The 27,838-nt window shown below is 46.0% G+C and overlaps 2 protein-coding genes across 2 annotated transcripts; both read left to right on the forward strand.

Annotated features, from left to right (window-relative positions):
* Positions 1–967: 967 nt before the first annotated feature.
* On the forward strand, positions 968–27,613 carry LOC140188851 (histone H2B-like). The gene is made up of 2 exons (XM_072245506.1): positions 968–1,053; positions 26,409–27,613. Exon 2 carries the CDS (start codon positions 26,651–26,653, stop codon positions 27,023–27,025), a length of 375 nt encoding a protein of 124 aa, XP_072101607.1. The 5' UTR covers positions 968–1,053; positions 26,409–26,650; the 3' UTR covers positions 27,026–27,613.
* On the forward strand, positions 980–22,446 carry LOC140188853 (histone H4). Its single transcript, XM_072245508.1, has 2 exons — positions 980–1,053; positions 21,279–22,446. Exon 2 carries the CDS (start codon positions 21,539–21,541, stop codon positions 21,848–21,850), a length of 312 nt encoding a protein of 103 aa, XP_072101609.1. The 5' UTR covers positions 980–1,053; positions 21,279–21,538; the 3' UTR covers positions 21,851–22,446.
* Positions 27,614–27,838: the final 225 nt, after the last annotated feature.

Below are 27,838 nucleotides of genomic sequence, written 5' to 3' on the forward strand. Positions count from 1 at the left end.
GGCCTGGTACAGGAACACCAATGGCTTTGGGTGGAAAATTGCAGAAAGGGTAGTGGATTTGGCCCAGTATATCACAGGTAAAACACTCACAACTGCTGAGCACATCTACATGAAACATTGCCGTAGGAAAGCAGGGTCCATCAGCAAAGATCCTCACCACCCAGGCAATGATCTTTTCTCACTGTTACCATCAGGTAGAAGGTACAGGTACCTCAGGACTCGCCCCACCAGGTTCAAGAACAGTTACTACCCCTCAACCATCAGTGTCTTGAGCAAAACACTCATGTCACCACTGTTATATCGTTATTTCATGCTTTTTATGTATTATTATTTATTTTTCTGCATTTGCACAGTTTGTTTACAGTTTATAGTTCCTCATATTTACAGTTCACAGTTACTGTTCTATAGATTTGTTAAGATTGCCCCAAGAACAAGATTCTCATGGTTGTCTGTGGTGACACATATGTACTGTGAGAATAAGTTTGAATTTAAACTTTGAACAATATGGTGACATATGTGTAGTGTGATAACAACTGACTTTGGATTAAAATTTTGTCTTTCACAATATTTTTCCGTGACGCTTTTTTTCAGTGATCTAGTTCCATCATATTTATCCAAAATTATAAAAAGATTATCCACACAAAAATATACAAAATACAAACATTTCATATTTATAAGATCGAAGAGCTAAATTATAATATGAATGTTACTGTGTATAACACACTCAATTCCAGGGAATGGGGGAGTGGGTCACGTCCCTGGAAATCTCCCGCTCTCCCCATTCTGTTTACAATGGTCGCAAGTTTTTCAGCCGCTCTGCTGATTGACAGCTCCCTCTGCCCCGGCTGCCGACTCACTGTCACGTGACACCGTGAGCCTCTGACCCTTGCGCGATGACGTCACAAAGCCCCACCTTCAGCGACGTCGTTTCCTGGGGAACGGTCCGGGGTGGTGGCGTCGGTCTCCACTTGTTGGGGTTTCGGTCTCTCCTCTTCCTGCCCGCGGAGCAGTGAGTGTCTGTCAGCGCCTCACTGCACCGGCTCTCTGCCTCAGGTACAATATTTAAAACACATTTGCACAGTCACATGGATGGGAAAGGTTGAGAGGGATTCGGGCCTAATGCAGGCAGACGGGACGAGTTCAGGCCGACAACTTGGTCAGCGGGGATGAGTTGTACCGAAGGGACTGTTTCATTTCTGTATAAACCAGTGACTCTATTTTGCGAGGTTAAATCATGGCAGGATGTACACAGGTTCCTGAGGAGTTTCTGCCCCCCTCCCCCACACCTCTTCTGGTACTGATTTAGATACCAGCTATTCTCTGTGTGAAATATTTACCCTTCAGATCCCCTTTGAATCCGTCTTTAAACAGTTTTATCCGACTCTAATGAGAGGCAGTTCTTTGACTGTTGAGGCAAGCAGAACACACAACCCTGTCTGCCTGTGATGCTATATACAGGGAACTGTGTAACAATATTAGAGGCACATGCACAGGGGCTTCAGTGAGCAAGACCCAGAGGAATATTAAACTAATGCAGGAAAGTGGGATTAGTATAGCTGTGTATGATGGGGAACATAAATGTGGTGGGCCAGAGGGTCTGTTTCTATTCTGTACAAACCTGACCACAGCAGTCCTCCACTGCAGTGGGGTTTGTCACCTTCATTCTCAGCTGTGAGCTTGTTCCACTGAACCCCTTATCCTCTGAGAAGATATTTGCACCCTCCCACTGTGACCAAGCTGTCAGCCATCTCTCCTAATATCATCCAGAGTACTTCACCAAATTCCCATAGAAAACTATTGTAACTGGTGCACAGGGAATGGCAGCATTTTGGTAGCCTTTTGAGGGGGTTGGTTCAGTATTTCACCATTAATACCTATGTACAACAACAATCCCATCATACTGGGTACTGAATGTTTTAGGTATGACCATCCTGAAGTTCTGTGTTTCAGGTTCCCATTGCACTTTCACTGTCAGTGGTTTCTGCATGTCCATACTGACCATTAAGAATCTGTCCCCACTCTCAGCACTTGGTCTGTCTCCTACCCTGCCTTGGTGATTCAAATGCTCATCCAGATGGTCCTTAAATACCAGCCTGCACCAACCCTTCAGACAGTGCGTTCCAGATTGTAACCTCCCTCTGGGGAGAAAGGAAACATAGAAAACCTACAGCACAATGCAGGCCCTTCGGCCCACAAAGTTGTGCCAAACATGTAGCTACCTTTGAAATTACTAGGGTTACCCATAGTCCTCTATCTTTCTAAGCTCCGTGTATCTATCCAAACGTCTCTTAAAAGACCCTATCGTATCAGCCTCCACCACCGTTGCTGGCAGCCCATTCCAAGCACTCACCACTCTCTGCGTTTAAAATAAAGAAAAAAAAACAACAACTTAAGCTGACATCTCCTCTGTACCTACTCCCAAGCACCTTAAACCTGTGCCCTCTTGTGGCAGCCATTTCAGCCCTGGGAAAAAGCCTCTGACTATCCACACAGTCAATGCCTCTCATCATCTTATACACCTCTACCAGGTCACCTCTCATCCTCTGTCGCTCCAAGGAGAAAAGGCCGAGTTCACTCAACCTATTCTCATAAGGCATGCTCCCCAATCCAGGTAACATCCTGGTAATTCTCCTCTGCACCTTTCTGTGCTTTCCACATCCTTCCTGTAGTGAGGCGACCAGAACTGAGCACAGTGCTCCAAGTGGGTCTGACCAAGGTCCTATCGAGCTGCCACATTACCTCTCAGCCCCTAATTTCAATTCCACGATTGATGAAGGCCAATGAACCGTATGCCTTCCTTACCACAGAGTCAACCTGCGCAGCTGCTTTGAACGTCCTATGGACTCTGACCCCAAGATCCCTCTGGTCCTCTACACTGCAAAGGATTTTATCATTAATACTATATGCTGTCATCATATTTGACCTACCAAAATGAACCACTTCACAACTATCTGGGTTGAACTCCACCTGCCACTTCTCAGCCCAGTTTTGCATCCTATCAGTGTCCCGCTGTAACCTCTGACAGCCCTCCACACTATTCACAACACCCCCAACCTTTGTGTCATCAGCAAACTTACCAATCCATCCCTCCACTTCCTCATCCAGGTCATTTATGAAAATCACGAAAAGTGAGGGTCCCAGAACAGATCCCTGAGGCACACCACTGCTCACCGACCTCCATGCAGAATATGACCCGTCCACAACCACTCTTTGCCTTCTGTGGGCAAGCCAGTTCTGGATCCACAAATCATTGTCCCCTTGGATCCCATGCCTCCTTACTTTCTCAATAAGCCTTGCATGAGGTACCTTATCAAATGCCTTGCTGAAATCCATATGCACTACATCTACTGCTCTCCCTTCATCAATGTGTTCAGTCACATGCTCAAAAAATTCAATCAGGCTCGTAAGGCACGACCTGCCCTTGACAAAGCCATGCTGACTATTCCTAATCATATTATACCTCTCCAAATGTTCATAAATCCTGCCTCTCAGGACCTTCTCCATCAGCTTACCAACCACTGAAGTAAGACTCACTGGTCAATAATTTCCTGGGCTATCTCTGCTCCCTTTCTTGAATGAGGGAACAACATCCGCAATCCTCCGGAACCTCTCCTGTCCCCATTGATGATGCAAAGATCATCGCCAGAGGCTCAGCAATCTCCTTCCTTGCCTCCTGCAGTATCCTGGGGTACATCTCATCCGGTCCCGGCCTCTTATCCAACCTGATGCTTTCCAAAAGCTCCAGCACATCCGCTTCCTTAATATCTACATGCTCAAGCTTTTCAGTCCGCTGCAAGTCATCACTGAACTCATCAAGATCCTTTTCTGTAGTGAATATTGAAATAATGTATTCATTAAGTACCTCTGCTATTTCCGCCGGTTCCATACACACTTCCCCACTGTCACACTTGATAGGTCCTATTCTTTCACGTCGTATCCTCTTGCTCTTCACATACTTGTAGAATGCCTTGGAGTTTTCCTTAATCCTGCCCACCAAGGCCTTCTCATGGCCCCTTCTGGCTCTCCTAATTTCCTTCTTAAGGTCCTTCCTGTTAGCCTGACAATCTTCTAGATCTCTAACAGTACCTAGCTCTCTTAACCTTTTGTAAGCTTTTCTTTTCTTCTTGACTGGATTGACTACAGCCTTTGTACACCACGGTTCCTGTACCCTACCATAACTTCCCTGTCTCATTGGAATGTACCTATGCAGAGCTTCACACGAATATCCCCTGAACATTTGCCACATTTCTTCCGTACCTTTCCCTGAGAACATCTGTTCCCAATTTAAGCTTCCAAGTTTCTGCCTGATAGCCTCATAATTCCCCTTACTCCAATTAAACACTTTTCTAACTTGTCTGTTCCTATCTCTCCCAATGCTATTGTAAAGGAAATAGAATTATGATCACTATCTCTAAAATGCTGTCCTGCTGAGAGAACTGACACCTGACCAGGTTCATTTCCCAATACCAAATCAAGTACAGTCTCTCCTCTTGTAGGCTTATCTACACATTGTGTCAAGAAACCTTCCTGAACACAGCTAACAAACTCCACCCTATCTAAACCCCTTGCTCAGGGGAGATGCCAATCAATATTTGGGAAATTAAAATCTCCCACTGCAACAACTCTGTTGTTATTACTCGTTTCCAGGATCTGTTTGCCTATCTGCTCCTCGATATCCCTGTTACTATTGGGTGGCCGATGAAAACCACCCAGTAGAGTAATTGACTCCTTCCTGTTCCTAACCTCCGCCCACAGAGACTCTGCAGACAATCCCTCCATGACGTCCACCTTTTCTGCAGCCATGACACTATCTCTGATCAACAGTGCCACGCCCCACCTCTATTGCCTTCCTCCCTGTCCTTCCTGAAACATCTAAAACCCGGCACTTGAAGTAACCATTCCTGTCCCTGAGCTATCCAAGTCTCTGTAATGGCCACCACATCATAGCTCCAAGTAGTGATACATGCTCTAAACTCATCCGCTTTGTTCACAATACTCCCTGTGTTAAAATAGACACATCTCAAACCGTTGGTCTGAGCACGTACCTTCTCTATCACTTGCCTGTCCTCCCTCACACACCGTCTCCAAGCTTTCTCTATTTGTGAGCCAACCGCCTCTTCCCCAGTCTCTTCAGTTCAGTTCCCACCCCCCAACAGTTCTAGTTTAAACTCCCCCCAGTAGCAAACCTCCCCACCAAGATATTGGTCCCCGTGGGATTCAAGTGCAACTCGTCCTTTTTGTACAGGTCACACCTGCCCCAAAAGAGGTCCCAATGATCCAGAAATCTCAATCCCTGCCCCCTGCTTCAATCCCTCAGCCACGCATTTATCCGCCAGCTCATTCTATTCCTATACTCACTGTCACGTGGTACAGGCAGTAATCCCGAGATTACTACCTTTGCTCTCCTGCTTCTCCACTTCCTTCCTAACTCCCTGTAGACTGTTTTGAGGACCTCCTCCCTTTTCCTACCTATGTCAGTGGTACCAATATGTACCACGACCTCTGGCTGTTCTCCATTCCACTGCAGGATATTTTGGACGCGATCTGAAACTTACCGGACCCTGGCATCTGGGAGGCAAACTACCATCGGTCTTTCTTTCCTGCGTCCACAGAATCGCCTAACTAAAGAGTCCCCTATCACTGCTGCCTTTCTCTTCCTTTCCCTACCCTTCTGAGCAACAGAGCCGGACTCCCACTGTTGCTTCCCCCAGAAAGGCTATCTCTCCCCTCCCCCCCCGAACAGTACTCAAACAGGAGTACTTATTGTTTAGGGGGACAGCCACAGGGGTACTCTCTGGTACCGGACTCATCCCCTTCCCTCTCCTGACTGTTAACCAGTTGTCTGTCTCCTGTGGTCCCGGTGTGACCACCTGCCTATAACCCCCTTCTATCACCTCCTCGCTCTCCCTGACCAGACAAAAGTCAACGAGCTGCAGCACCCATTCCCTAACGTAGTCCCTTAGGTGTCGCAGCTCAACACACCAGGTGCGGATATTGCCATCCAGGAGGCTGGGGACTCCAGAACTTTCCACATCTGACACCGAGCATAGAACACCGGTCTCACACACGTACTTCCTTTCCACAATTAACGCAGGTAAACCTACCTTGTCTCGTTACCACCTAAGCCCGTTGAGCCAAAGCCCTCTCACTCTGCTGCCCGCTGGATATGGCGGTCTTCTTTTTAACCTTTTCCTGCTCTACTGGCTGATGTCACGTGCCTGTGCAATCTTGCCTCCTTACTTTCTCAATAAGCCTTGCATGAGGTACCTTATCAAATGCCTTGCTGAAATCCATATGCACTACATCTACTGCTCTCCCTTCATCAATGTGTTCAGTCACATGCTCAAAAAATTCAATCAGGCTCGTAAGGCACGACCTGCCCTTGACAAAGCCATGCTGACTATTCCTAATCATATTATACCTCTCCAAATGTTCATAAATCCTGCCTCTCAGGACCTTCTCCATCAGCTTACCAACCACTGAAGTAAGACTCACTGGTCAATAATTTCCTGGGCTATCTCTGCTCCCTTTCTTGAATGAGGGAACAACATCCGCAATCCTCCGGAACCTCTCCTGTCCCCATTGATGATGCAAAGATCATCGCCAGAGGCTCAGCAATCTCCTTCCTTGCCTCCTGCAGTATCCTGGGGTACATCTCATCCGGTCCCGGCCTCTTATCCAACCTGATGCTTTCCAAAAGCTCCAGCACATCCGCTTCCTTAATATCTACATGCTCAAGCTTTTCAGTCCGCTGCAAGTCATCACTGAACTCATCAAGATCCTTTTCTGTAGTGAATATTGAAATAATGTATTCATTAAGTACCTCTGCTATTTCCGCCGGTTCCATACACACTTCCCCACTGTCACACTTGATAGGTCCTATTCTTTCACGTCGTATCCTCTTGCTCTTCACATACTTGTAGAATGCCTTGGAGTTTTCCTTAATCCTGCCCACCAAGGCCTTCTCATGGCCCCTTCTGGCTCTCCTAATTTCCTTCTTAAGGTCCTTCCTGTTAGCCTGACAATCTTCTAGATCTCTAACAGTACCTAGCTCTCTTAACCTTTTGTAAGCTTTTCTTTTCTTCTTGACTGGATTGACTACAGCCTTTGTACACCACGGTTCCTGTACCCTACCATAACTTCCCTGTCTCATTGGAATGTACCTATGCAGAGCTTCACACGAATATCCCCTGAACATTTGCCACATTTCTTCCGTACCTTTCCCTGAGAACATCTGTTCCCAATTTAAGCTTCCAAGTTTCTGCCTGATAGCCTCATAATTCCCCTTACTCCAATTAAACACTTTTCTAACTTGTCTGTTCCTATCTCTCCCAATGCTATTGTAAAGGAAATAGAATTATGATCACTATCTCTAAAATGCTGTCCTGCTGAGAGAACTGACACCTGACCAGGTTCATTTCCCAATACCAAATCAAGTACAGTCTCTCCTCTTGTAGGCTTATCTACACATTGTGTCAAGAAACCTTCCTGAACACAGCTAACAAACTCCACCCTATCTAAACCCCTTGCTCAGGGGAGATGCCAATCAATATTTGGGAAATTAAAATCTCCCACTGCAACAACTCTGTTGTTATTACTCGTTTCCAGGATCTGTTTGCCTATCTGCTCCTCGATATCCCTGTTACTATTGGGTGGCCGATGAAAACCACCCAGTAGAGTAATTGACTCCTTCCTGTTCCTAACCTCCGCCCACAGAGACTCTGCAGACAATCCCTCCATGACGTCCACCTTTTCTGCAGCCATGACACTATCTCTGATCAACAGTGCCACGCCCCACCTCTATTGCCTTCCTCCCTGTCCTTCCTGAAACATCTAAAACCCGGCACTTGAAGTAACCATTCCTGTCCCTGAGCTATCCAAGTCTCTGTAATGGCCACCACATCATAGCTCCAAGTAGTGATACATGCTCTAAACTCATCCGCTTTGTTCACAATACTCCCTGTGTTAAAATAGACACATCTCAAACCGTTGGTCTGAGCACGTACCTTCTCTATCACTTGCCTGTCCTCCCTCACACACCGTCTCCAAGCTTTCTCTATTTGTGAGCCAACCGCCTCTTCCCCAGTCTCTTCAGTTCAGTTCCCACCCCCCAACAGTTCTAGTTTAAACTCCCCCCAGTAGCAAACCTCCCCACCAAGATATTGGTCCCCGTGGGATTCAAGTGCAACTCGTCCTTTTTGTACAGGTCACACCTGCCCCAAAAGAGGTCCCAATGATCCAGAAATCTCAATCCCTGCCCCCTGCTTCAATCCCTCAGCCACGCATTTATCCGCCAGCTCATTCTATTCCTATACTCACTGTCACGTGGTACAGGCAGTAATCCCGAGATTACTACCTTTGCTCTCCTGCTTCTCCACTTCCTTCCTAACTCCCTGTAGACTGTTTTGAGGACCTCCTCCCTTTTCCTACCTATGTCAGTGGTACCAATATGTACCACGACCTCTGGCTGTTCTCCATTCCACTGCAGGATATTTTGGACGCGATCTGAAACTTACCGGACCCTGGCATCTGGGAGGCAAACTACCATCGGTCTTTCTTTCCTGCGTCCACAGAATCGCCTAACTAAAGAGTCCCCTATCACTGCTGCCTTTCTCTTCCTTTCCCTACCCTTCTGAGCAACAGAGCCGGACTCCCACTGTTGCTTCCCCCAGAAAGGCTATCTCTCCCCTCCCCCCCCGAACAGTACTCAAACAGGAGTACTTATTGTTTAGGGGGACAGCCACAGGGGTACTCTCTGGTACCGGACTCATCCCCTTCCCTCTCCTGACTGTTAACCAGTTGTCTGTCTCCTGTGGTCCCGGTGTGACCACCTGCCTATAACCCCCTTCTATCACCTCCTCGCTCTCCCTGACCAGACAAAAGTCAACGAGCTGCAGCACCCATTCCCTAACGTAGTCCCTTAGGTGTCGCAGCTCAACACACCAGGTGCGGATATTGCCATCCAGGAGGCTGGGGACTCCAGAACTTTCCACATCTGACACCGAGCATAGAACACCGGTCTCACACACGTACTTCCTTTCCACAATTAACGCAGGTAAACCTACCTTGTCTCGTTACCACCTAAGCCCGTTGAGCCAAAGCCCTCTCACTCTGCTGCCCGCTGGATATGGCGGTCTTCTTTTTAACCTTTTCCTGCTCTACTGGCTGATGTCACGTGCCTGTGCAATCTTGCCTCTCTTTACTCCAAGTAGTAAAATACCTTCGCTCGAGAAATCCTGAGCCGTGCCATTCGCAGCCTTCTTGCTTTTCCTCATCCTCTTTAAATCACACATTTCTCTCGTTAAATTTTTGTTGCACACACCTCATAATTGTCTGCATTAAATTCCATCTGCCATTTTAACAGCTGGACAACATCCCATGTCAGTATTTGCTAACCTTTCTTGCTGTCCACTGCACCCCTAATCTTGGTGTTATCTGCAAACTTGCTGATCCAGTTTACCACATTCTCATCCAGATCGTTAATACAGATGCAAAACAACAATGGACCCAGCACTGGGAAGTTCAACCAGGGCAGGATGTACACAGTGAATGGGAAGTGTTCATGAACAGAGACTTCGTGCGTTTCTGCCTCCACCACCTCCTCTGGCAGCTCATTCGGGAGACCATCACCGATCCTTATCCCTCTCAAACCCCATCTGAGATTGTACCAGCAACGTTTGTATCCAGCATATTTTTGGATGGCTTTTGAGCTACGCTTAGTCACACAGTCATGGGTAGAGGGGGAGTGGAGCAGTCGGCTGAGCACAATCCCTGAGGTGCACCAGTGTCAGTGTTGATCGTCAGCGAGGAGGAGATATCAATTTGAATTGACTTTATTTCTTGTATCCTTCATGTACATGAGGAGTAAAAATTTTTGTTACATCTCCGTCTAAATGTGCAATTTACAATCATAGTAATTTATATTAATTTATAATAAATAGAACAGCCAGTGTAACATAGAAATACACTCAAATCAGTGTGAGTTAATCAGTCTGATGGCCTGGTGGAAGAAGCTGAGCTGGAGCCTGTGTGTCCTGGCTTTTATGCTGCGGTCCTGTTTCCTGGATGGCTGCAGCTGGAATAGATTGTGGTTGGAGTTACTCAGGTCCCCAGTGATCCTTCAGGCCCTTTTCTCACACCTTTTGTTGTAAGTGTCCTCAGTGATGGGAAGTTCACAACTACAGATGGCGCTGGGCTGTCTGCACCACTCTCTGTAGAGTCCTGCGATTAACGGAGATGCAGTTCCCATACCAGGCAGTGATGCAGCCATTCAGGATGTTCTCAATTTTGCCCCTGTAGAAAGTTCTTAGGATTTGGGGGCCCCTAGCAAACTTCCTCACCCGTCTGAGGTGAAAGTGGCGCTGTTGTGCCTTTTTCACCACTCAGCTGGTGTGTGCAAACTGCGTGAGATCCTCGGTATGCTGATGCTGAGGAACTTAAAACTGTTTACCGTCTGAACCCCAGATCCACTGATGTCCATAGGGGTTAGCCCGTCTCCATTAATCCGCACAGATTGTGGTCTCCTGGTTAGGAAGTCGAGGATCGAGTTGCAGAGAGACCAGGTTCTGCAGCTTATTAATCAGGACTGTGGGATTGATGATATTAAACACTGAGCTATAGTCAATGAACAACATCCTGACACAGGCTGTGCAGATGCACTACCCCTTGGTATGGAAATTATTCCTGATCTTTGTTCTAACAGGATGTCCTAGTATTCTGAGGCTGTGCCCTGTGATCCCAGACTGCCCCGCTGTCGGAAACATCCTCTCCACTCCATTGTAGGTCTTTCTATTTTTGATAGGTTTTTAATGAGATTCCCTCATTCTTCTAAAGTCTAGCAAGTACAGGCTGAGAGCCAGCAAACAATCCTCGTGCATGAACCCTTTTATTGCCAGGATCATTCTTGTGAACCTCCTCTGGACCCTCTCCTATGTGAACACGTACCTTTTTAGATAACGGGCCCAAAACAGTTCACAATACCAAGTGTGATCGGACCAATGCCTTATAAACTCTGAGCATTACATCCTTGCTTTTGTGTTGTAGTCTTCTTGAAATGAATGCTGACGTTGCATTTGATTTCCTTACCACCAAATCAACTGGCAAGTTTATCATTAGGAAATCCTGCACATCGGAGACGTGCCTGACCCCAGTACCCAGGAGGCGACACCCCGCTGTGGCAACTCTCTTGCTGCCACAGAATCTCCTGCACATCCCCTGTACTGTGAGTCTGTTGTCATCACTGCTGTGATTGACCTTTCCTCCCGTGGAGCATCGGACCAGGGTGTCAGTATCACTGACATGACGGGCTGCTGTTCTCTGGTTTGTCATCCTCCCAGGGGTATCCAAAGGAGTGTACTTGTTGCTGAGGGTCACAGCCACAGGGAGACATGCACTGTCTGTCTCTTCCCCTTTCCAGTCGTGGTAGTCACCAAACTATTTGCAGCCTGACCTCAGGTTTGACCAACCCACTGAATCTCTGGTCTCAGCGTCCTGGAAACTCTGGGTCTGTCCATCTCCAGCACCATTACCACTTCTAGTGGTCACCCTCGTGCATTAATCCTTTTATTGCCACGATCATTTGTGGCACCTTGTCAAAGTAAGCCTTTTGAAAGTCCAAATATATGACATCAGTGCATCCCCTTTATCCATCCTGCGTGTAATCTCCTCAAGGTATTCCAACAGGTTCATCAGGCAAGACTTTCCCTTAAGGAAACTGTGCTGACTTTGTCCTTTCTTGTCCTGTGTTTCCAATACTTCTTAATAATTGACTCCAGTTCTTCCCAACCACTGAGGTCAGGCTAACTGGTCTATAATTCCCTTTCTGCTGCCTTACTTTGTTATATGCCTTCCCTTTTGGTTTTACATTAGCTTTGATTTCCTTGTCAGCCACGGTTGTACTATTTTGCCATTTGAGTATTTATTTGGTTTTAGAATACATTCATCCTGCACCTCCCTCATTCTCCTCAGAAACTGTTGCTTCTCTGCTGCCAGCATCTCCTTCCAATTTACTTTAGCCAACTCTTCTCTCAAACCACTGTAACTACCTTAACTCCAATGAAACACTGATATGTCAGACTGTACTTTCTCCCTAGCCAATTTCAGGTTGAACTCAATGATACTGAGATCACTGCCTCCTAAGGGTTCTTTTACCTTAAGCTCCCTAATCACCTCCAGTTTATTCAATAACACATAATCCAGTATAGCTGTTCCCCTAATAGCTCAATGACAAACTGCTCCAAAAAACCATCTGTTCAGCATTCAGCAAACTCACTCTCTTCAGATCTATTTCCAACCTGATTTTCCCAATCAACCTGCATGTTAAAATCTCCCCTGACTCCCATGAAATCTCGAATAACATTCCCCTTTTGATATGTCTTTTCTATTTCCTGTTGTAATCTGTGGCCCACATCCCAGCAACTGTTGGGAGGCCTGTATATAGCTACCATCAGCGTCTTTTACCCTTGCAGTTTTTTAACTCAATTCACAAGCATTCAACATCTTCCAATCTTATGTCACATCTTTCTACTGATTTGTTACCATTCTTTATCAGCAGAGCCATTCCATCCCCATTGCCTACCTTCCTGTCCCTCTGATACGTGTAACCTTGGGCACTTAGCTCCCAACTACAAACATTCTTCAGCCGTGATTCAGTGATGGTCACAACAATCCATAATAGGGCAATAAGATTATCCACCTTATTTCTTATACTCCGTGTATTGAGATATAACAGTTTGAGTACTGTATTTGCTACCCTTATTAATTCTGTATCCCTCATGCACTGATACTCACCCTGCTGGCTGCAGTTATGTCCTATCATCTGCCTGCCCTTCCTGACAGTGTGACTGCATGCGATCTTTGCTTCCTTTACCATCTGTCCTACCCTGAGTCTTTTCATGCCTGTTCCCACGCCCCTGCCAAATTAGTTTCAACCTTCCCCAACTGCTGTAACAAACCAGCAGTATGCCCACAAGAAAACTAATCTCAGGGTTTTATATGGTGACAGAAATGTATTTTGATAGTACATTTACTTTCAGCTTTGAACTTTGTAGTAGAGAGCCGGGTGTTGTACTGGTCTGTGTCCTCACTGGCCGGTGCTGTGCTCTGGCAGCTCAGTGTGCTTGGTATACAGTGTCAGTATTTCGACAGAAGTGTGTCCTTATTACACAATTGATCTTGTCCATCCTGGAGCTTGGAAGATTCACTGGCGACCAGAATGATCTTTTCAGACTATTATTGGGCAGAGAATCATTCTGTGATCGTCGAGACTATTTGACCCATCAAATTAATACCAACTCCTGCTACAACATTTCCACAATCCCATTACCCACTCTGTCCCCACAGCTCTGCAGGTCATTTCCCCTGAAGGACCTGTCTAATTCCTCTTTGAACACTGGTTGTTCCTGCCACCACTCTGCTGAGTCCCATATTTCCCAAGGTGAAGTCAAGAATGTCTCCCTCCCTGGTGGACCACATATTGTTTCAGGAAACCTTCCTGAACGCAAATAATGCCCCATCCAAGCCTCAGGGTGTAACGGAGTCCCAGTTACTCTGAGGAGATATTCACTCACCAAATCTACTCTGTAGTTTTTGCATCATCCCATAACCTGCTAACATATCTGTTTCTGTCTCTTACTGGCTATTGTACGGTCTACAGTATAATCCCATCATGGTGATTGCACCTTCCTTATTCCTGATTTCTACCCACGTTGTCTTACTGGATGAGCCTCTGGGATGACCTTGACCTTGTGACATTCTGCCTGATCAGCAGTACAGAGCCCCAACCTCATTCACCTTCCTCTGGACTGTCTGAATCATCTGAATCCTGGAATGTTTATCTGTCAGTGCTGCCCTTCTCTCAGCCAGATCTCTGTAATGGCTGGATCACCGTGCCATGTACTAATCCAGGCTCTAAGTACGTCTGCCTTAACCGTTCTACACTGCACTGATATAAACACACTTCAGGCCCTCAGTGCCAGTGTGCTCAGTAACTTGGCCTAACTTCACAGTGGTGTACTGGGCCAATGGCACCAACACGGGTGAGGCTATCCGACTCAAACTGATTGGAAAGGCTGGTTCTGTTATAGGAGAGAAACTGGACACACTGGAGGCCGTGGTAAAACAAAGGACCCTACGGAAAATCCTGGCAATCCTGGACAATGTTTCTCACCCTCTGCATGCCACCTTGGCTGAACAGAGGAGCACCTTCTGTAACAGAATAAGACAACTCTGCTGCTCCAAGGAGCGCTGTATGAAGTCATTCTTACACTGGGTCGTCAAAGTCAATAATGAGTCAACCTATAGCCGCGGAAGTGATGACCCCCCCCCCACCCCCATGTTAGACTGTTGGAGGTAACTTACTTTTTATTCTTTCTCTTGCTTCTCTTCTGATATTTGTATATCTGTGCACTTGTAATGCTACTGAGACACTGTAATTTATCCATTTGGACTTACTTTCTGTGTTAATCCACATCCGTCAATGCCAGTTACTGACCTCTTACTCTTCCCATCACCTGTCCCGAAGGAGAGCCCAATGACCCATGTAACTAAAACCCTCCGTCCTGCACCAGCTCGTGAGCCACACATATAACTGTACCACACTTTTATTTCTTCCCTCGCTAGCAGGTGGCACTGGGATTTCCACCACCGCTGCCCCCCCCGCCCCGACCACAGAGTTTCCACTTCAGTTTTTCCCCAACTCCCTGAGCTCTCCTTGCAGGACTTTTCTCTTTTGTTCGTGCCAATATGGACCACGACCTCTGGCTGCTCACCCTGCCCTTTCAGAATGGCCTGTACTTGTTCAGTTCCATCCTTGGCCCTGGTACCAGGGAGGTAATGCACCATCGTGCAGTCTCTCTCCTTGCCACAGATACACTTGTCTGTGACCCCGGCTAAAGACTCCCCTGTCACTGAGGCTCACCAAGAACACAGAACAGTACAGCACAGGAACAGACCCTTCTTCCCATGATGTCTGTGCTGAACACGATGCCAAATGAAACTAAATCTCTTCTGCCTGCTTATAATTCATGTGCTTCAATTCTCTGAATATTCATTTGGTTATCTAAAACCCTGTTAAATGTCATTATCATATCTGCTTCCACCACTCCCCATGGCAGCCCATACCCGGCCCTTACCACTCTCTGTACAGAAACAGAAATCTTACCTGTCCTAATGTCCACCTTTAAATTCTCACCGTGGCATTTTAAAGCTGCGCCTTCTCATATTTGATATTTCTACCCTGGCAAAATGATCTTGCCTGTTTACCTTGTTTACACCTCTCATAGTTCTGTAATCTTCTGTCAGGTCTCCCCTCAGTCTCCTTCACTCCAGGGAAAACAGTCCCAGTCAGTCTGATCTTTCCTTGTAACTCAAGCCCCCAGAGCAGGTAACATTCCTGTGAATTGTTTCTGCACCTTTCCAGCGTAATCACATCCTTCCTCTCATGTAACCAGAACTGCACAGGGTACTCCTGGTGTGGTGTCATTATTGATTTGTACAACTGTAATGTGATGTCCCAACTCCTCTCAGAGCCTTTGCCGATGAAGACAAGCATGTTGTGCTCCCTCTTCACCACCTTGTCTGCCTGTGTTGGCACTTTCAGGGAGTTACGTACCTGTGCCCCAGGTTTCTCTTTCATCAACACTCCTCAGGACCCTCCATTTACTCGGTATGTCCTGACCTGCTTTAACTTCCCAAAATCCATCACTGTGCACTTGTCTGTCACAGTAACAACACTTCTCTGTTTCTCTGCACCAACAACCCAGCAGTAAATGTCAATGAACCATTCACCTCTGAACCTTGGTCATATATGGCTTTATGAACCACTCACTGCTCCTGTCTCTATTTTGTTGTGTAGTTCAGCACCTCGACCCCTCTCTATTTCTCTCATTTATAATTTATCTCCACATAAATAATAGTTTGACTTTTGATTCCTCCTACCACTCTACATGCCTTCACACTTCACCACATTAAACTCCATTTACCATGTATTCTGCTCGCCAGCTTCCCATGTCCCATTGAAGAGATGAAATGTCCAATCACAACATGTCCCCCACCACATTCCCTGTCATTGCCACCGTGGATTCCTCACTCTCTGCTGCTCCTCCGGGTCATTAATATCAATAATAAATCATTGACAATCCAGAACTGGTCGCTGGGACACTCCACTAGTTATATCATCCCAGTCTGAAACAGACCTGTTATTCTGTCTCAGTATGGTAACCAGTCTTCAGTCAGTATTAACACACTTCCTTCCCAGTACTGAGCTCTGGTCTTGTGCACCAGCCTTACATGTGGCACCTTGGCAAATGGCTCCTGAAAATCCAAAAACACCACTTCTCCAACTTCCCCTGTAAAGTCTCAAATCTCTGGTGTGTTTGTCAAACATGACTTAACATTCAACAACCCAGGTTACAGGGTCCAAGACCAGGTTCCAGATGGACAGGGTGGTGAAGAGGCTTTTGGAACACTGGCCTTCACTCAGGGCCCCGAATATGGAAGCTGGGATGAGATGTTGCAGTTGTCCAACACGTTGGTTTGGCCACATTTTGCAAATAGTGTTTAGTTTCTGTGACCCTGCTGTATGACAGACACCATTCAGCTGGAAAGAGCACAGAGGAGATTTATGGGGATGTTACTGGATCTCAAAGGATTTGTGGAAAGGTGTTTTGGATAATTTTCCCTGTAATGTTGGAGAATGAGTGCTGATATTGCAGAGGTGTATAAAATCATGAGGGACCTGGAGGCTGGAAATGGAATGAGCTGCTAGGGGGAATGGTTGAGTCAGGTACATTAAAAAGGCACTTGGACAGATAGATGGAAAGAAAAGGTTTTGAAGTATCTGGGCCAAATGCAGAGAAATGGGACAAGGAGGAGGATAACCTTCTTCATAATGTGGTGGTGAGGGGGTTACAGACCACAAGCTCAGATGGGAACTTTGGTCATCGTGGAATCTGTGTGAACCTGACTGTAGACATTGAACTTTTCCAAATGATTTGTTATTTCTTGATACATTATCAACTCCAGTACCTGAAGTGAAGTTAACAGGACTACAGTTACCTGCTTTTTATCTTCCACCCTTCTTCAGCAATGGTTTTCAACTCCACTGGGACCTTTCTGTAACAATGAGTTTTGACAAACTTCAATGTCTTTACTTTCTCTACAGACTTCCCGTGAAACCCTCCAGTGCAGGTCGTTGGGACCTGGTAAAGTTTGCTTTTAGTCCCATTAGTTTCTCCCTTGTGATGCCAATTGTTATACATTATGGCACAATGTTGAAATGTCACCGTTAGATATCTGTGGGATGTTTGCTGTGTCCCACTGTGAGCACTAATGCAAATTATTGAGTTAACTTCTCTGTGTGTTCCTTGTTACTTTTAGCTTTTCACTGGTTCCTAGAAAATCTCTGATTCTCTTGTGCACCACCAGCGCCTCTTTGTATGTTCTTTGATTTAATATTTCCTTGAATGCCTTTGACCACACCCCAGGATCTTGAGGCCGCTCCTACCAATGTTGTCTTTCCCTCCCCCTTTCACCATCATTGTCCCTACATATAAAGTTCCTATGAAAATTTACAGCATTGAATCTCAGTGGATTGAATTTGGCTTTTTTTGAAACCAATCAATGGAAAAAGACTCTTTTGTGTCAAAGGGAAAACAAATCTCTACAAAATGCTCTCAACTAATTACAAATCTAAAACACAAAATAATTGTCTGTTTAATTATTCACCCCCTTTAATATGACACACCGAATCATCATTGGTGCAGCCAACTAGTTTTCGATGTTGCATGATCAGTTAAATGGAGATCACCGTGTGCAGTCAAGGTGTTTCAATTGATTGTAGTAATAGTACACCTGTAAGTGGAAGGTCGAACTGCTGGTGAGTCAGTATCCTGGGAGAAACTACACCGTGAAGACAAATCAACACTCTGAGCTGCTCTGCAAACAGGTAATTGACAAACACAAGCCAGGAGATGGATACAAGAACATTTCCAAGTCACTGAATGTCCTTGGAGTACAGTTAAGTCACTCATCCAGAAGTGGGAAGAATATGGCACAGCTCTAAATCTACCAAGAGCAGACTATCCTCAAAAACTGAATGACCATGCAAGAAGGGGCCAGTGGGGGAGGCCACCAAGAGACCTATGATAACTCTAGAGGAGTTACAAGCTTCAGTGGTGGGAGAGATTGTGCATACATCAACTGTTGCCCGGGTGTTTCACCAGTCACAGCTTTACGGGAGAGTGGCAGAGAAAAAGCCACTGTTGAAAAATGCTCTGATGAAATCTTCCCTGGAGTTTCCCAGAATTGTGGGGGACTCTGAAGTTAGTTGGAAGAAGATTCTATGGTCTGATGAAAACAAAATTGAACCTTTTGACCATCACAAACACTAAGTTTGGAGTAAGGCAAACACTGCACAACATCAAAAACACACCATCCCTACCGTGAAGTATGGTGGAGGCTGCATCATCCTGTGGGTATGCTTCACTGCAGCAGGCCCTGAAAGGCACATAAAGGTAGAGGGTAAAATGAATGCAGCAAAATACAGGGAAATCCTGGAGGAAAACCAAATTCAGTCTTCAAGAGAACTGCGACTTAGGAGAAAATTAATTTTCCAGCATGACAATGACCACAAGCATAAAACCAAAGCTGCAAAGGAATGCCTTAAAACAACAAAGTTAATGTCCTGGAGTGGCTTTGTGAGAGTTCAGACCTCAATCCAATTGAGAATTTGTGGCTGGACTTGAAAAGAAGTGTTCGCTCACTAACCCATGCATTCTGACAGAGCTTCTGTAGTTTTGTAAAGAAGAATGGGGAAAAATTGCGGTGTTCAGATGTGCAAAGCTGATAGACACCTATCCACACACTCAACTGTAAATACTGCCAAAGGTGCATCAACTAATTACGGCTTTGAAGGAGGTAAATACTAAGGCAATGAATTATTTTGTTTCATATTTACAATTAATTTAGATCTGTTTTCACTTTGACACCATAGTCTTTTCTGTTGATCAGTGTCAAAAAAGCCAAATTAAATCCATTGCAAAACAATAAAACCTAATAACTTACATTTTGCCAATTCCGTGTGGAACATTGAATATAGTAGAATGTCGAAGTCCCAGTCTCTGTCACCATGTCCCTGCAATTACTGTCAGATCAAACATATTCATCAGTACACAATATGGAACAGATGGCAACCTGCCCTTCGTCTCACAATATCTGCGCCAATCATAGTAATGATCAGACTTTATTAAGTACTGTGGAGGTCTCACTGGAGAATTGTGAGCAGTTTTGGGCTCTTCATCTTAAGGAAGGATGAGCTGAAACTCGATGGGTTTCAAAGGAGGTTCTCCAGATTGATTCCAGGATGAAACATCTTGTCATATGAAGAGTGTTTGATGGCTCTGGGCCTGTATTCACTGGAATTTTTGAACAATGAGGGGTGGCCCAATTGAAACCTATCGAATGGTGAAAGGCAGTGATAAAGTGGATGTGCAGAAGATGGGTGGGAGTGTCTAATATCAGGACACAGCCTCAGAATAGAGGAACATCCTTGTAGAATGTGCAGATGAGGAATTTCTTTAGCCAGAGAGTGGTTCATCTGTGGAATTCATTGCCACAGGGAGCTGTTAAGCCAGGACTTTATGTATATTTAAGGCAGAGGTTGATAGATTCTTGATTGGTCAGAGTATACAGGGGAAAGGCAGGAGACTGGGGCCGAAAGGAAAAATGGATCAGCCACAATGAAATGTCAGAGCAGACGACGGGCCAAATGGTTGAATTCTGCTCCTGTATCTTAGCCTGTGTCACTTCCTGAGAAACTTCAATCAATTTTGTCAAGCATGATCTGCCCACACAAAACCATGTTGATTGTCCCTAAGCAGGCCATGCCTTTCCAAATGTGCATAAATCCTGTACCTCAATATCCTCCCCAGTAGCTTCTCTACCACTGAAATGAGGCTGCCTTGCCTATAGGTTCCTGGATTCTTGTTATTTCCCTTCTTGATCAAAGCTGCAATATTTCTGACACTCTAGTCCTGTGGGACCTCACATGTTGTGATCGAGGACACACAGATCCTTGTCAAATCACCGGCAATCTGCTCACTTGTTTCTTTCACTGTTGTAGGATATTTGCCTTCAGGCCCTGGAGTCTTAGCCATCTTATTGCTTTTCAGACGTCCCAGCACAACCTGCTCCTTACTCTCAAAATGTCTCTGCACATTCGCATGTCTCATTCTGTTTTCATTGCCATTCAATTCCTTCACTTCAGTAAATACTGACACAACATACTCATTTAGTACCTCAGCCACTTGATCTGACTTCAACCACATCATTCCTCCTTTAATCTTGAGTCGACATTTCTATTCTCTGGTTATCCTCGTCTTATTAATACAAATCACAAGGCCTTGGGATCATCTTTGGTCCTACATTACAAGGACAGTTTGTGGCCCCTTTTGGCCTTTCCTATCACCTGCTTTAGCATTTCCCTGCTACCTTTATATTCCAAAGGTACCCAGTCTGACTTTAGCTTCACAAACTTTCCATAACCTTTTGACTAAATTTAGGATCTCTCCGCTTGTCTAAAGATCTCTTACTTACCATCCTTCTCCTCACTCCTCACCGGAACATGCTGATCCTGAACTCAGAGTTGCTGGTCTTTAAACAACTCCCACACATCAGATGTGGACTTGTCTGACAGTGGCTGCTCCCAATCAATGTCGCTTGGCTCCTGTCTTCCTCCGTCCTGACTTGTCCTCCTGCAAATTAGTACCTTCATACAAGATCTACTTTTATTTTTACTTGTAACTAAGAAAAAAAGAAACTTGTGATCACTGTTCCCAAAATGTTCACTGACTCTCAACTGTCACCTGGCCTGGCTCATTCCCATCTGTTCTCACCTCTGGTTGGGCTCTGTACATAATGTTTCAAACACCTCTCAGATTCACTGAAGAAATCTGGCGCATTTAAGAATTAAGCAAGTTCCAGTTAATCTAGAGAAGATAATGTCCCCCCACTGGTTGTTGCGGGGCCAATACAAACGCCCCAACAGTGTAACTGCAGATTGCCTCTGTAAATGAACCTTCCAGTTTGCTGTGACATTCCCAGTGGGGTAACCTCTGCATTTTTAACCCCCCACTCACATGTAAAACAATGAATCCCAGGAATGTTGAGCTCCCAGCCCTGTCCGTCCGATAACGTAGTACTCCTAGTGTTGAAATAAACTCATTTCAGTCCATCAGTCCCACCATGTTTATTGGCCTGACATTGGCTCTCGTTCTTTTCAGACTGTGTGTGAGGGAGTTTTGTTTTTCGCTGGAGCGCTTTGTGTCGGATGAATCGTTGGAAATTGCCGGTTGTGGTAAAGTGAAGGCGGAGCTGGACGATGAGAGGCCGGTCTCGGCTCTGTCCGTCACTCTGACTCTGTCTCCTCCCCTCCCCGCCTCTGTCTCTCTGCGCGTTTCTCGGGCAGGTCGGGGCGCTGTGTATAAAAGGAGACAGCAGCAGGCAGTTTGTCAGTGAGCAGCGACCTGAGTGAAGCAGCATCATGTCTGGCAGAGGGAAAGGAGGCAAAGGACTGGGCAAAGGCGGAGCCAAGCGGCACCGTAAAGTGCTCCGTGATAACATCCAGGGCATCACCAAACCGGCCATCCGTCGTCTGGCTCGCCGTGGCGGCGTCAAGCGGATTTCGGGTCTGATCTACGAGGAGACCCGCGGGGTGCTGAAGGTTTTCCTGGAGAATGTGATCCGGGATGCGGTCACCTACACTGAACACGCCAAGCGCAAGACGGTCACTGCCATGGATGTGGTGTACGCTCTGAAACGCCAGGGCCGCACTCTCTATGGCTTCGGCGGCTGAAAAACTCCCACTTCCTCCCGAGCACAAAACAAAGGCTCTTCTAAGAGCCACCCACCGCCTCACAGACGGAGCCGTATCCACAGACTTTTAATTATTTTTATCGATACATTCAGCTGAGTTACATTTGAAACAGATTAATCGGTTCGGTTTGCAATATTCCTGCGAATCTGCCTTTCCAGTCGGTGATTACTTCAGAACGCGTTAAGATCGATCTTCATTCTTTTATCCGTCTCGGACAGGAATCAGTTCACTCGTTTAGAGAAGCGACTCCGTAATTATGCATTTAAATCTTAACTCAGGGGATTAGATATTAATTTTATTAAATGAAACTGAAATTGTATAATGCGTGATAAAACTAACGGTAAATAATTTTTAAAAAAGTCTTCCATCACCGTTGCTGGGTGCTCTGAAATTGGCGGGCAATTTGAAATTGATCCTGCGCCAATCACACTCTAATCTGATCCGATGAAGTCCGACCGCCAGTAAATTCCTAGAACTCCTTCTGTACGTGGTGTCAGAGGTCGTTTTTTTCTCTCTCTCTGGAGCTCAGTGTTTCGGACAAACCGTTGGAAATTGCCGGGTGTATTAAAGTGAAGACGGAGCTGGACGATGAGAGGCCGCTCTCGGCTCTGTCCGTCACTCTGACTCTGTCTCCTCCCCTCCCCGCCTCTGTCTCTCTGCGCGTTTCTCGGGCAGGAGTGGTGGCAGAGGATTGGAGGATGGGTCATGTTATCCAGTAACTTAGAATCGAAGGAAAACCAAACACAAGACCATTGTGCGGATGCTGATGGAGGGTCTCGGCCTGAAACGTTGGCTGTTTCCAGTTTCTCATAGATGCTGCCTGGCCTGCTGAGTTCCTCCAGCACTGCGCGTGTATCGCTGCGAGGAAAAGCCTGGGAGCTGAGTCAGGGCTGATAACGTCACTGCCCGGCTCAGCAAATTTATCGATGTCACTGAAGTTGGTGATATCGTGGAGTGTGAAACAATGTAACTAACATTACAACAGGACGGTGATCAATGAGGTCACTGATTTGAGGAATGACAGATAAATGTGAGATGTTCCATTGTCATTGACGAACCAGGGCAGAACTGCCGTGGGGAATGGTCTGTCCCTGGGAGTGCTGTAAAACAGAGATATCGGGGTGTAGATATCGAATTCCTTCAGAGTGTAAACACAGGTAGGCAGGACGGTGAAGAAGCTGTTCGCCACACTCGCATTCATCGGGTAGAGTATCGGGCACTGGACTGTGACGTCACGTTACAGCTCTACCAGCCTCGGGGAAACTACTCTTGGAGCACGGAGTACAGTTATAGTTGCCATGTGATCAGAGGGTGACATTAAACTGGAGAGGGTGCAAAAGGGATTTAACAGGAGGCTGCATAGGCCAGGACCTTTCTCACCAGAGTGTATGTGACATTAGAGAGGTGATAAAATAATGGCAGTCATAGATATGGTCAACAGTGAATCTGTTCTCTCCAGGTTTATGGAGTTGGAAGTGAGAGATTACAGATATAAAGTGAGAGAGGAAAGATTTAAATAGGACCCTGAGGAGCAGGTTTTGTACACAGAATGTGCTGTTTACATGGAACAAACTACCCCAAGTGGTGGTGTAGGTGGGCACAGTTGCAATATCTCTTGGACTGTGGAGAGGGAAGTTTCACAGGGACATGGGCCAAGGGCCAAATGCAGGCAACTGACAATAATTTTGTTTGGCCACTTGGTCAGCATGGATGTGTTGGGCTGAAGGACTTGTTTCTGTGCTGCATAACTCAGTGACTATGTCTGCTGCTGTGGCAGAGCGGGAGGGACAGTGTCAGTAGTGAGGAGGTTTGGGGGATGTAGACAGGAGAGTGAATGGTTGAGGATGTGGCAGATGGAACAGAATGTGGGGAAATGTGTGATCACCCATTCCCAGGAACACACTGTAAGAGTCATTTCCACACAGGGATGTTCAGAGGGACCTGGGCATCCTTGTAAACAAATCACTTGAGTTTACATGCAGATACAACAAGTAATGAGAGTGCCTGTACTGTGCTGTACTATTCTATGTTCTATTTATATGGGAGGCAGGGTTTGAGGGTCGGCACAACATTGTGGGCCGAAGGGCCTGTACTGTGCTGTACTATTCTATGTTCTATGTTCAAACAGTATTTTGTCCTGTGATCCATGGAGATTGTACAAGAGGGTACAGAGGTCTCACTGGGATTATATAGGGCCCTGGTGAGAGCACACCTTGAGTATCGTGTCCAGGTTTGGTCACACTTCCTCAGGAAGGATATCCCTGCAATAGAGGGAGTGCAGTGACTGTTCCCCGCACTGACTGGGTTGGTTCCGGGGATGGAAGGTTGGTTATATGAGAGGAGAGTGAGTGCGCTGTGTCTGTATTCCCTGCTGTTCATGAGAAAACGAGGAAATCTGTTAGATTCTTTCAGGATATGACAGGCAATAGGCAAGGAGGATCTTTCCCCTGAATGAGAACTCCATATCTGAGGAAAATACCCTTAGAATGAGGTGTAAATCACAAACACGAGAGAATCTCCTGATGCTGGAAATCAAACGCAACACACACAAAATGTTGGAAGAACTCAACAGGACAGGCAGCCTCTATGAAAAAGAGTTAACAGTCGACACTTCGGGCCGAGACACTTCATCAGATCTCAGGGTGAAGATTCTCAGCCCGAAGCATCGATTCGTTACTCTTTCCCATAGATGCTGCCTGACCTGCTGACTTCCTCCAGCATTTTGTGTCTGTTGCTCAGAATGAGGTGACAAGCATTCAGGATGGAAATGAGATGTTTTGTTAATCAGAGAACAAAGAACTTCTGTATTCCTTATATAAGTAATGTGGAGCCTCAGTTGCTGGGTTGAGTCAAAGCTGAGATCTCTGGGAGAGATTTAGTCACTAAGTGAGTCCATAAGACCATAAGATACAGGAGCAGAATTCGGCCATTTTGCCTGTTGAGCCTTCTCTGGCATTTCATCATCACTGATCAATTTTTCCTCTCAGCCCCAATCTCCTGCCTTCCATTGTATCCCTTCATGCCCTGACCAATCAAGAATCTATCAATCTCTGCCTATACCCAGTGATTTGGCCTCCACAGCTGCCTGTAGCAAAAAAATTCACAGATTCACCACTCTCTGGCTGAAGAAATTCCTCCTCATTTCCATTCTAAAAGGATGACCCTCTATTGTGAAGCTGTGTGGTCCAGTTTTAGACACACCCATCACAAGAAAAATCCTCTCCACATCCACTCAATCAAGCCCTTTCACTATTTGATAGGTTTCAATTTGGTAACCCTTCTTTCTTCGAAGTTCCAATGAATAGAGGCCCAGAGCCGTGAAACTCTCTTCATTAGGCAAGCCATTTAATCCTGAGTAAAATTCTCCATTTGTGATGTCATGTCAGCACAAAAAAATCTGGATTTCAGAGATGTTTGCATTTTGGAATTATGGACCAATCTCCACAGACCTAATCACTAATTTGTACTGCAGTGAACACTGTTAATTTAACCCATGCAATCCCAGGCATACAGATGCAAAATAAAGACAATTCTAAATTGAAAGTAGGAAAGTTGAACCTTACTTGGAGGTAAAGCCTGATTACTAGGCCTCAGAACATTCTACTCCCCAAATGGTCAAAATAAAGCCAAATAACAAGGTTTAAAATACCCACAACATGCAGAATTACATGCCTCTCGTTACCTTGATCCATGGGATAAACACAAGCGGGCCTGATTAACCCTGGCTGGGTTGCCTGGGCGAGGATGTCTCATGATTAAAGACCCAAAACACCCAATGACCCCAGGTTGCATACTGACGATGTGTCCCTTTGCAACACCCGGTTCATTAAGCCAAGTGGTGTCAGGCCACGTTAATGAAGGGCATGGGCCAGATTGAAGTGGCTACACTACACTACCCTATCCACCATAGCCCCACCTATCTCACCATACTAAACTCCACAGCATTATCTCTCCCAGCCCCGCATATACATCCACCAGCCCTACCCTCAAACCTAATCCTGAGGTCCAAAGGGGCACACACCCCCACTAACCCTGGGCACACCCCCACAAACCCGATGACCAGTGTAAGGGGGAAGAAGATGCACTAAAGGCAAGTGTTGGACTTGGTTGATGAAGGCATAGGCCAGATCAAAGTGGCAGCGTTGTGTGACACTGAATCTAGAGTGACGAGATGAAGAGGCACAAGAGGGATGATTCTCCCACTGCCGGCATAATCTGTTTGTTATTTTGATTTTGTTCTGATAGTCTTCTGTCTGTTTGAATATTTTGGTATAATTCATATTTAATATCAGTGTTTCTTGTCAGTGTTGTGTCTCTGATGCAATGTGTCTGTGATGCTGCTACAAATACTTTGATCCTTTCACCTGTGCATAAATAAACTCGATTTAAACTTTACACTGAAATGTCCAAATCTCTCCTTCACTCTCCTGCAGCCCTATGTCATGAACTAAATGTCCTAGTGTTTAATTTTACAATATTTCATCTGATTTTATTTTCATTCGGCTTTTGAAATTTGCCTTTCCCTTTTCAATTTCAGCCCGCACCCCGGCCTGTCTCTGCCCTTCAGTACTTCCTCCCGCATCAAACGACAGCGGTAAGTTCCGCCCATTGGCGCCGCTTCCCATCCCCCAGCGTTCCGATTGGTGATTCATTTCTCCAAACAGCCAATGGAAATGCTCAGCATTCCCATCCTCATTAACATACCGCTTTGGGCGCTGCCTATTTAATCCGCGCTCCGAACAGCTTCTGCTCATTATCGTGTTTGAACCCGACGAGGAAATGCCTGATCCAGCGAAACCCGCACCCAAGAAGGGCGCCAAGAAAGCTTTGTCCAAACCAGCGAGCAAGACTGGCAAGAAGCGCAAGAGGTCGAGGAAGGAGACTTACGCCATCTACATCTACAAAGTGATGAAGCAGGTTCACCCCGACACCGGCATCTCCTCCAAGGCCATGAGCATCATGAATTCATTCGTGAACGATATTTTCGAGCGCATCGCGGGCGAGGCTTCCCGCCTGGCCCATTACAACAAGCGGTCAACCATCAGCTCCCGGGAGATCCAGACCGCCGTGCGCCTGCTGCTGCCCGGGGAGCTGGCCAAGCACGCCGTGTCCGAAGGGACAAAGGCTGTGACCAAGTACACCAGCTCCAAGTGAAGACAAGTTCACTGACAAAACAAACCGGAAAATCAAAGGCTCTTTTAAGAGCCACTCACGGTTTCATTAAAAGAGTTACACGATGTTGAGACATGGAATTGAGGTAAATTTGGATTTTTTTTGTTGAAATGCTCATTCAGAATCTTATCCCCGTTAATCAGAACTTGCTGTCCGCTGCTCAGTATAATCCCAATTTCTCTGTTAATTCCTGCCAACTGCCCAGACATGGAATCGTTACACACCCGTTTCCCCGTCGCTTCCTCTCGGTCATCAGATTTCTCTGACATGGACGCTAATGTTTCTGGTTTAATTACCGTGGGTTCATTTAGCTTTGTCCCATTTTCGATACTTCTCTTAACCCCATTCCGACGCAAGAGCTGAACACTGTCACGGGTCGTTCAGAGTATTTGTTAAAGCTCCACTTTCTGACGGGCGACCCCTTGCTAAACTGACTTGAGTTTACATAATGACCGACCGCGAACAGCAGCTGAGAACCGGTTTTATTCCAATCGTTTATCAATTGAAAGATATCGGTGAACTAATTTCTCAGACACCATCGCAATATTAACTACACTTTGTTTAAGTGTGTCGGACTCCAGTAACGGGGGTAAAGAGCCTACAAACAAGCCTGTTGCGGTTTAATTTCAGCAACAAAGGCTTTTTTTGGCGGTGTATTGCAAATTTCAGTTTATTTCGGCGGTTAGACGGTATTTTCCGCGCTTCTGCAGTTGCTGTCTCTTGATTGGTGAATAAGGCAGCCCTGTGATTGGAATATTTGCTCTTTCCAATCAGAATGGGCACTGGTTCACCAAT

This window comes from Mobula birostris, chromosome 28 (assembly GCF_030028105.1).
Source record: "Mobula birostris isolate sMobBir1 chromosome 28, sMobBir1.hap1, whole genome shotgun sequence".
NCBI classification, from domain to species: domain Eukaryota; kingdom Metazoa; phylum Chordata; class Chondrichthyes; order Myliobatiformes; family Myliobatidae; genus Mobula; species Mobula birostris.